The sequence below is a fragment of the Rhinolophus sinicus genome, chromosome 14, assembly GCF_057876585.1.
Source record: "Rhinolophus sinicus isolate RSI-liver-muscle chromosome 14, RSI-T2T, whole genome shotgun sequence".
Classification (NCBI taxonomy): domain Eukaryota; kingdom Metazoa; phylum Chordata; class Mammalia; order Chiroptera; family Rhinolophidae; genus Rhinolophus; species Rhinolophus sinicus.
Genome location: NC_142514.1, coordinates 26469116 through 26480035, shown reverse-complemented (window position 1 = coordinate 26480035; position 10920 = coordinate 26469116). Strand labels below are relative to the sequence as shown.

Genomic DNA, 10920 nt, shown 5'->3' with positions numbered 1-10920 from the left:
CACCCATGTGGTAAGCTCCTCCCCTGGCAAGACTGTCCCCAGAGCCCTATGTCACAAGACTATCAACATTTATTTAGCACTTCCCCAGAAGGGCGTTCACACACAGAGTGGGAAGCCCTTCCCGAAGGCAAAAGCTGCTAGGTTGTATTCCCCTACCCCTTTTTCCTGTTTTCCAGGGCCGCCAGATCCGAATCCCATTGGGTACACCATGCGAAAACAGGCTTTCATTTTAGGTTTTGTACAGGAACCTAGCAGTAAGGGGAACTTAAGTTTTAACTTTTTTTTTATCTTTAAATCCACGCACAGCTGTTTCCCCTCCAGGGGACAAGGTGTAAGCAAGCCTCCGAGAACCCTGCTCCTCCCACATTTGATCTGAGCACGCTCAGCCCTGTCCTGACGGCTGTGGCCTATCATCCCTATACGGGCAGGGAAGGGAAGGGTGAGACTCTGGGAGGAGAAGCAAGCTGCTGCACACACCCTGGGGTCCATAGCTCCTGGGTGAAGAAGGTCTGTCCCAAGCCATTTATAGCTTTGGATTCATGAGTTGGCCAGGAACGCAAAGGGCAAGAACACAGCCAGGTCTGTTCTGATTTGAGCTTCTGATATCAATAAAGAGGTACCCCTGTGAGGTCCCTAATTCCAAGTGTTTCTATCTACAGCTTTAAAAGGTAAGAGGGAAAAATCCTCCTTGGCTAACTTATGAAGCCACCTGAATATCCAATGAATATAGAATGAATGAGGGTAAAATCAGCCTATCCACTGGATAAAACATTATGCTAACATTAAAATATTTCTTTTAATTTTTACTATGAGCATATACATGGCTTTTTAAAAATGTAGTGCTGTAACAAAACGGAAAAGAGCTAATGATTTAAGTGAAAAAACTAAGCCATAAAATTGTTTACTATAATTACAATTACGAAACACAAATACACAAAATCCGATGCATACCTTTACAGAATGGAGGAAAAAACCAGAATGCTCACAGTACTCTTCACCAACACTGTCCCAGCTCCCAGCAATAACTATTTATTGTTCTTGAACAAGCATTGGGATCAGGGATGAATTTATTTTCCAAATTTTCCGTAATGAGACTATATAACTTTCATTATGAAAAAAACGTAAGTATATAAAAATAAGACTGACTTCACAACCCAAAAACAGTAAGATGGGGAAGGGGCTTTAATGTTGTTCATATCAAATGTCAGATCTACAATAAACTATGGTTACAAACAAGAAAACCATGTCATTTAGACCAATGGAATTTGAAATTACTGGGGGGAAAAATAATTCTTTTCCACGCAGAATGACAAAGCTTATCTATAACACTTCAACGTTTTCGACGACTCTGAAATCTATAAATAGCTGGGGAGTTCACTGTTTCTTTCTTCACCTTCACCTTCCGAGTTTTATCCTATAAGAGTAAAAATATTACCAGTAAATAGTAGGAGAGGGTTTTATAAAATAGGAATGTTCATAAACTACCTATAGAAAGCCCCAATTCAGTCCTTCTCAAAGTGCAGGAGAGACAAAGCCTTCCAGCCCTGAGGAATTTCCAGATGCAACAAACCACCTTCTCCCTGGGCATCTACAATGATACTAATGTGAAGAAGTTCTTGGAAAAACTGAGAAGAAAGGTACTTGGATCATTTTCTTTGGTAGGGCTTATTCTCTCCCAGAACCCTAGTTGAGAAAGGCAGAATTGAATGATCTGCAAAGCCGAAGATTTGACATTTAGAGGAATCATCATATGAAAGGGGCATCTTACATCCTTTAGCTCTGTTATTTAACTACACAATGTTGCCTATTTTTAAACACCAATGAGTGACATGCACTGTTTTGTTAAACTGTTTAAATGTTAAAGATAGCTACTCATAAGCTATAAAGTTCACATGCTACCTGATCCCACCCTTTGCTGTTCCAAAGCACGGACTAATAAGGCTCTTATTACCTTCTTAATCAAGGCACATTTCAACACTGTCAGAATAACAGACACTGGCTCAAACCACTGCCCCTGAGGAGCAGACATTTTCACTGGGGTAGATTTACACACAGCTGAAATCCAGTCTCAGTTAAGACCTTTACAAAGGGGGCGGAAAAATGAAAGCCTAAGGCTCTCTCTCCTCACCAGAAGATCTTTGCGTGTTTGAATTTTCTGTGCAATAACGAACAATTTCTTCTCACGTTCAATCCGCTGTGTCAGGCAGTTATACTGCTTTTGCCTTTCTTTAGCTATCCGCTGCAGAAGAAACACATTTTCAATAAAACACTTAGGATAAAAAAATGAATAAGAAACTGTTTCTTAAACCCAAACGGAGTTTATCAACTCCTTCCTTACTCCAGAATCGACATAACGAGACACTATACAGCTGTCCATTTTGGGAACACCACAATCTGGAGCTGAACGGAAGCCTGGAGACTTGCCCAGGGACACACGGTGCACTACGAGCAGAGTCAGGACTGTCCTGAGTCACGCGGGTCTCAGGAATCTTTCCACTACTACACTAAGCTGCTCCAACCCCGCGTGAGCATCCGGTTACCTAAGGTGATGCCAAAATGGACTAGTACTGGAAATCCTGCACAAAAATGAATAGAGAAGGGCACCAGGCAGTATGCAGTGTCTGAGGACCGCAGATCTCAGAGAGCAGGACTTTTTCAGCAGAGGCTGACCTAAGAACTCTCACTGCTGACGACTCCTCAAATAAGACCAGTGGTCCTTAAATTTGGGGGAATTGTAAACCTCTGAGAAACTGACAAAAGCTTTGGATTCTTTCTTAAAATAAATGTACATGTGTCTGTACAAATTTATAGGGCTTATTCTCTCATGGAACCCCAGTTGAGATAGACAGAACTAAATGATCTAAATTTGTACACATATATATACCTATTTACTCAAAATTCCAGTGGGGGAAGAAAGCATTCATAGACTTCCTAAAGCCCATTCATGGATTGCCCACTCCCTCCAAGTTAGACTGAAAATTCCTTTGCGATCCACCCACCAGTGGTCGCTTAATAAAAATGGTTTTGCTCTAAACAAAACAATCGAAAAAAGTAACAATGCTAGACAAAAATGGCAAAAGCCAAACCTTCCCAACTTCTCAAAAGATATGTTGGTGAATTATTCTACACAGGCATTTGGAACACTCATCTCTTTAGGGACTACCATAATACTTGAAAAGTGTCAGTGACATAGCAAACTGAAAAAAGCAAGTAATTGACAAACAGGGTTATCACGTGAACACTAGTCAGCCGGCTCCTCAACTAGAAGTGTTATCTACATACAGCGGAATATTACTGGGCCTCAGACTTAAACAATTCCCTGATTCTAGCATAGTCTCACAGCAGTGGTTTCAGACAGCTTTTGTTTTCACTTTATTGCACAGACTGTCAAATTTATGGGATTACCCAATATAGTCAAACTAATTAGGGGTATTTATATAACTAAAGCAAGTTTAGCTGCCTCTGAGTGAGAGAAACTGCTGTGAAATTAAACATTGGAAGCAAAGCTGATGTAGTGTAAATGATTCAAATCAAAACAGAACAGCTGTCTGACTGAAACACATTGACAGCATTTTTTAAAATGAATCAGTCAGAAGTGAGAGTTCAACTCCAGAAGGCTTTGACAAAAAGCATGTCTTCTACACAAACCCAGTTACAGTGATGGAAAACACAGGAAGTCAACAAAATTTTGGTTACAAATGCATAACACGAAAGAATTTTTGATGTGTATTTGCTGCTAAAGTTTCAATATCAAAGTATACCAAATCCTTTATCTTCAGTGCCCTCCTTTTTCTGCACTGTAAAATTGCTGGCATCAGTTGCAAGCATTAAAAGCACAAAGCCCAGGGTCAAATGCAGATCAAAAGGCCAAAACCTAAGCTGCTGACCATTATGCGACCCATCCACCAATCTTAGAAACCAAGGACTGTTCCTTCACTCCCACCCTTATCATCAACCCTCCTACTTTTCTAAGGGAACTTAATGAGTTTTCCACAAATTATTATACTAAATGCAGTGGCAAAAACAAACAAACAAACAAACAAAAAAAAAAAACATGGAATCTAGATTCTCCTAAACTCAGACCTAAAGAAAAATGGAGAAAATTACCTTAAGTCGAGTCTGATGGGTAACTCCTTTCACCTTCTCCTTCTGCAAGGTCTCTAGCGTGGGTCTATTAAAGACTCTGTCCACTAGTTCTGGGGCTGTTCGCAGGTGAGTTGCAATATCAAATTGTTCAACTAAAAGTCAAGACAATCCTTTAGGCACTGTCTCTTAACACCAAACAACACAGACGAATATGCTAGACTGTCCCAGGAACCTGCAAACATTTCATACCTTCCTTTTTAGTGTCAAAAAAGAACACATGCTTCTTCTGTTGCTTCCCCTGGAAATCCAGCAGATGGAGCTCTGATTTTAGTCTTTCAATTTTCTAGAACACAAAATATGGTCTCATTTTATATTGGGTTCTTCTAGGGTATCAGAAATGAATTTGCAAAAGTTCAAACCGTTTCACATCATTATCACCAGCGAGCAAAGAATTTGCTTCATTCTTTTAAAGGAAAGGACCACTAAAATTTATCAAGCACCAACCACATGACAGGGACTGGGCTGGCATTCCCCAAAACTCATTTAATCCTGTCTTATGAGATAGAAATAAGGGAAAGAGCTTCAGAGAGGTTAATTTGTCCATAATCTTGGGGCTAATAAATGGCAGAACCAGAATTCAAACCTAAGTCTGTCTCATTTTAAAAACGGAACTCTTTCCACTCCACTATGCTTCTCAGTCATTTTTCACAATTAAGCACATTTCAAGATCGCAAACACTAGGGGCGGCCAGAAGGCTCAGTTGGTTAGAGCGCTAGCTTTGAACAACAGGGTTGCCAGTTTGATCCCCACATGGGCCAGTGAGCTGTGCCCTCCCCAACTAGATTGAAGACAACGAGCTGCCGCTGAGCTTCCAGAGGGACAGCCAGGATGGCTCAGTTGGTTAGAGCGCGAGTTCTCAACAAGGTTGCCAGTTCAGTTCCCGCAATGGCAACTGGACTTGGAGCTGAGCTGCGCCCTCCACAACTAGACTGAAGGACGATGACTTGGAGCTGATGGGCCCTGGAGAAACACACTGTACCCCAATGAAAAATTGCAAACACCAGAAGAAATCAATTTTTAAATTTAGATTGATGGATTTATATTTATCTTCTTAAGCCATAAAAATATTCAGAACAGTTTCAGTTGTTACCTTAGCTTCTGCAACCCTTTTCATTTCTATATATTTGACATCCTGCGTTCTCATCAGTTTCAGCTGTTCTGGAGTTACTTCTTCCTTAGTCTCCTTAATAACATGAACTCCATCCTAAAATCCAAATTTAAAAGATACATTTCTTATTAAATTAAAACCATTACTAAGTTGTTGGCATAATTTATCGCTGGAACAAAGATAACCAAAAGCCATCTGCAAGTCAACGCACTACGCCCCAAGGTGCATGGTCAATTTAGATGACCTCCAGTCATCCACTCTGAGAACAGCTTTAGGCATAAGACAATTCAGAGTCAGGGGCAAAAACATGTGCTGCTCCTGATGGGACAGTTTTGCCTTGGATACTGACCAAGAGCACCTGGACCAACTGGAAAAGGGCTAAGTAAAGGCCAAGATTCTTTCTCTCCATCGCCCCCCACCCCCCCCATCCTTATTTTCTTTATTGAGTTGGAGCTCAAAACACCAAATGATCCATTAGGCACCCACCTGGAGTTTAACCCGAGTCATTTTATAATAGAATTCATCTGGATTTTTTTCAAGAGCTTTCTTCCGGAGAGCTCTGAGGTATTCTTGCTTTTTCCGGTAGTCACTAAAAAGTAGGTTAAACAATCTCACAATGAGCAAACTTTACAAGCATCTAAAGTTCACAGAAAATGAAACTCAAAAAAGCCAAAGCAATAACTACATTTGATCCACACTCCACTGTCATTGATATTGAGCTCCTGTCTCTGTAGGTCCTCTCCAGTCCCAATCCTACCTGACATTAACTGTCCCCATCTCACATACATTTTTAGTACCACTTATATCATTATAGGGAGGGACCAAAGCACAAATTAAAACTCCTTAGACAGGATTCTGACGCAAGCCTGGGCACCAACTGACCAAATAATATTAAGAAACTACACAGTGCAGTACAGCATAGTGACTAGAATCGGGGACTCTGGAGCCAGACTGTCTGGATTCAACTTTGTCTCCACCACCTCTGGTTGAGTAATCCTAGATAAGTCAGTTAACCATTCTATATCCCAATTTAACCTGTAAAATGGGTATGATAATAGTATCCTAGCAGGCTGTTGGGAAGAATAAATGAGTGTAAAAATTGTAACTCTCCTAGAACACTGCTTGGCCCAACAGTAGCACGCAGTTATTACTATTAGCCTTAAAAACTCTGGGACCCAGAGCAACCAAACACCTCGCCCACCATCTGTACCAAGAGCATAAAAACGACCTCAGCTGACATGCATGGCTAACAAATAATTATAAAGTATTTTGCAATAAAGTGCTAACGGAGAAGAATGGGCATAATTGTCTTATAAAATGTTTTCAGAGTTCATTATCACCCACGCTCAGTCCCATGAATCCATCATTCACATCTCTTCATTCCACACCACACACATGGTGATGTAAGAGACTCAACAACTAGAATTTTAGATCATATCTTGCACTTCAAGAAAAGGAGAGAGAAAAGACTCAGCTTTTGGCTCAAACACCAAGGCAGGGGCAAATCAAAGCCACTATGAGAAAAATGATCTGGAGCAACATAACAACAACAAAAAAATCACAATGCAACTACAGTTACATAAATAATGCTCTGCCTAAACAAAGAGACAAGTTTAGGGTCACAGACAAGTATGTGACAGGCTGCCAGAGCTTTGGTCATTTTATCAATGGCAGGAAATTATCCCCTGTCGGACACTCAAGCAATTCAACTGCAGTGTGGGGAAGTTATAAGCTTTCTTGGCAGCACCTCTACCAGAAAGACTGAACTCACTTTGCACGAAGTTTGTAATCTTTCTTTTTCTCCAGCAGACCCAGATGTTTTCGAAAGCTGGGCTAGAAGACAAAAGAAAAAAAAAGTATTAAGTTTCTTCAGCAAACACATACCCAAATCAACATGACACCTGATGGCAACAAGCAAGCCTCTGGAGTGCTCGGTAAATCCATGTCCTTGGAGCCAACTCACTACCCTGTTCCCTCCCCTCCCCTCACTGGGCTCTGCCCAAGGATGAGAGGGATGGTGCCAGAGAGGTCACGAGCACCACCATAGTAGGTGGCTTGGCCTATTAAGGACAGAGAGAGGCAACAATGACTCGGCACTAAGCAAGCAGTTGCCAGTTGTACTAAAATTACTACCAACTTAATCCAAGGTTTTATAAAATACTATGAAGGGAAAACATAGTAACAGGGAGGCAACTGTGGTAAAGGAACTAAATTTAGAGTCTGGAGAATTGGATTCAAATCCAAGCTTTACCTCTTAACAATCTGTGACCTTGGGCAAGTCACTTAACTTCTCTGAGCTGCTGCTTCCTAACTAAAAAATGGGAATAATAATACCTACTTCTCGTGGTTATTGTGAGGATTAAATGAGCCTCTGTAAGTGGTAGTGCCTGCACATGGCTTGGCACATAGCAGGTGCCCAGCATATGTTTACTGTTATTATTGTACCTTTGGTACAAAAGTATGGAGAACACCAAGTATGACAGAAAATACTTTCTCTGACACAGAACTTGCACAGCACGGAAGGTAGAAGGATTATGTTTTGGTATTATCTTTCCACAAGCTACCAATTGTTGAGCACTTAATATATGTCAGGGTCTGTGCTAAATGATTTTGCCTACATCATCGTAACAGGTCACATTTATTAAGCTCTTACTCTATTACAAAGCAATCTGATAAATTCATTACATACAATCTCATTTAATTCCCCACAACAATCATGGAAAGTAGGTTAAAGCGGACAAAGAAACGGTTATCACAATCTTCCAAAGGGGAATGTGGTTTAGAGAATAACTTGCCCAAGAACACAGAACTAGCAAATGGCAAAGCTAGAACTAGAACCCGTTCTATCTGGGACCACGGTCTGTGCTCTTCCCCACTCCACTACACTGCATCCTTTTTTGCTCTGAATCATCTCGACTTTGGAGGAAGTACATACACTTCTCTACTGTTTAGACTTGTAAAAGAATTTGGATAACTTGGGTGGGATTTTTAATGTAACAGTCACCTTTCTCATCTTTTATCCTTGCAGTGATGCAATAAATCAGTCAGTATTTAAAATAACACCCAAAATCTCTCCTGGTAATTTTTAATTACAGCACACAAAGGGAGGTTGACAGAGAGCGGAGAAAGAAAACTCAAGGGTCAAAAAAGCAACACCACGAGGCAGAAATCTTGAAAGTGATCATGTCCTCTTGAATGTGCACTGGCAATATAGAAATAAACCTGGCGCTGCATCTGAAATAGTTCACACATAATCACACATCCCCCTTCCATACAAAATAGCTTCGATAGTTCCCCATTGTCTCAGTGAAGGACCTATAGGATCAAAGTCCAAACTTTACCCAAATTGGGAGTGCTTTGTCAATGTGTTTATCCACCTTTCCAGTACGGCCTTCTCCGCACCTCTCCCTCTAGTCCTTTTCAGACATGGCATGTCATGCTCACAGCCAGCCTCGAAAGCCCTCTGTCTTCTGTGCTAATCCAACTACTTACAACTGTGACTTTGGACACACTATTCACTGTCTTTAAGCCTCAGATTGCTCATTTATAAAATTAGGATAACACCCACCTCATAGGAATGCTGTAGGATTATATGAAACAATCCTTGTACAGCCTCTTGGGCTGTACTCAGCATAGTCAGTGCTCAAAAAGTGACAGCTATTACCATTGCCTTCCAAGTCCAACAGCTGCACCACGTCTTCTGTCACCTCTATGCTTCCCACTCCAATTCCTCAGTTGGCATTTTTTATGTGCCACCTCTTGTGAAGTTGCCTCTTTATTCATCTTTTAGTAGCCCGATTTCAAAACACTTGGTCTGATTTCCTGGCTTTGCCGCTTGCCAGCGCAAGTCTTTGGGCAAATTACTTAACTTATCTGAACCTTAGTTCCCCCATCTGCAAATGTGAGAAAATAATACCTACTTCCACACACTGTTGAGAGTTAAATGAGATAATGAGGGGAAAGCATTTTGCACTTTGTCTGGCTCTGGCACACAGTACACACTTCTAGCTATCATTACTTTTAGAAAGGGCCACACGTAGGTGCAAGCATGGTGGCAAATTACACCACTGCTCCCAGCACACCACAGAGCACATTGCAAGTGAACAATAAATGTCTGGTAAATGCTATTAAGCAGGAAGACTGAACTGTGGTTAAGAGGCATCAGTTGGCGACACAACTTTAGACACATCCTTCTTCCTCTCTTCTGCATCTATAAAATGCAGCTGGACCAGATATCTCCAAGGGCCTTTCCGGATTGGATGTGATTCCCGAGAGCTGTGAGAGAGATATATTGAATCTACATACTTTAAACGAATTTCTATTCAACCTCCCCACACAGATACATCTTCCACAGGCTTATTTATCCTGCCTGGTTTTGGCATTTGTGGGTGGGCAAGTCAATTTAGGTCTCTGGACCTCACTTTCCTCACTTGTCTAATGGGGATGGAAAACACCAACATTACAGGGTGAGACAGAAACAAAAAGCGTATGTGGCGGGTCTTCATGGACCACAAAACCCACAATACCATATTTTCTTCTATTATAGTTGACATTCAGTACAACTTTATGCTAGTTTCAGGGGTACAGTGTAGTAGACATTTATATAATTTATGAAGGGGTCCCCAATACCATATTAATCACACCAATCTCTTGGGTCACAACCCCCATACAGAGCTGAGCACCTTTAGATGTGGCTGCCAGTTCCCGCTGGGGCTCTTACTAGCTATGTGAGCTTTGACGTCAAGTTCAGAGATCAAGCGCTTCACACACAGCATCTCATTTAATTACCTCACTGAAACCTTGAGGGAAGCTTTGATTATCCCCAAGAAAAGGGGAGCAGCCCGTGCCCTTCCCAGAGAGGACCACAACCCTCCTCCTCCCCCCCCCCCCCAAGCCCCAAGGCTCCGCCCAGCCACGCCGGCGTCGTTAGCACATATGTGCATTTATTTACACGCAGCATCTACGTACAGAAGAGACCAGGACCCACCCACAGAGGGGGGGCTGGGGCCAGAGAAGCACATGGGGGCCACAGGCCAGCGCTCGTGGACCTTGTGCGGTCCTACCTGGCTTCGCTCTCGGTGTTCCCGCTGTCGGGACTTGGCAGCTTTCCGAAAAGCCGCCGCCATGTCTGCTCACGCCGGGGAAAGCTCAGTAGGCAACGCCGGTTCAACACCACCTCAGCCGCCGCGTCCACTAACCCTACCGGAAACAGGTCACGCCACCAGAGGCTTAGGACCGCCCACTTCCTCTCCGCAGGCTATGCGGCGCCTGCTTTTCCGGAAATACGTCATCTAGCAAAGGCGTCCGCTCCTGGCTGCTTCTGGGAAGAGTAGTTCCCCACGTCTAATCTCGTGACTGCAAGAGCCAGTTCTTATTCGTCTGCTTGTCCACGTGTACCGAGATCTCGCCTTCGCGCTCCGCTCCGCGTTGGCATCTGGGAACACGTGGCTGGCACTGCAGCAGGCCGAGCTGGGCGTGGAGTGTGCGCATGCGCAGTTAACTAGGGCGCTACCCTTGTATTTACGCGGTGTATTTAAAACTAGGAGCTGTGTGAATGTTGTGTGTACAGGAAAAGAGCATTCTGTAGAGAGTGGGGACCTTAAAACCATGTCTGGCTCTGCCATTCATTGGCTGCGTGGCTTTTGACAGGTCGCTTGATTTTAATA

At 42.6% G+C, this 10920-nt stretch overlaps 1 protein-coding gene across 1 annotated transcript; it reads right to left on the bottom strand.

Annotated features, from left to right (window-relative positions):
- Positions 1-777: 777 nt before the first annotated feature.
- On the bottom strand, positions 778-10479 carry UTP11 (UTP11 small subunit processome component). The gene is made up of 8 exons (XM_019726579.3): positions 10318-10479; positions 7026-7087; positions 5741-5843; positions 5237-5350; positions 4336-4429; positions 4108-4238; positions 2129-2239; positions 778-1414 (listed from the first exon to the last, which is right to left on the bottom strand). The coding sequence occupies exons 1-8, from the start codon at positions 10378-10380 to the stop codon at positions 1331-1333; spliced, it is 762 nt and encodes a 253-aa protein (XP_019582138.1). The 5' UTR covers positions 10381-10479; the 3' UTR covers positions 778-1330.
- Between the last annotated feature and the right edge of the window lie 441 nt (positions 10480-10920).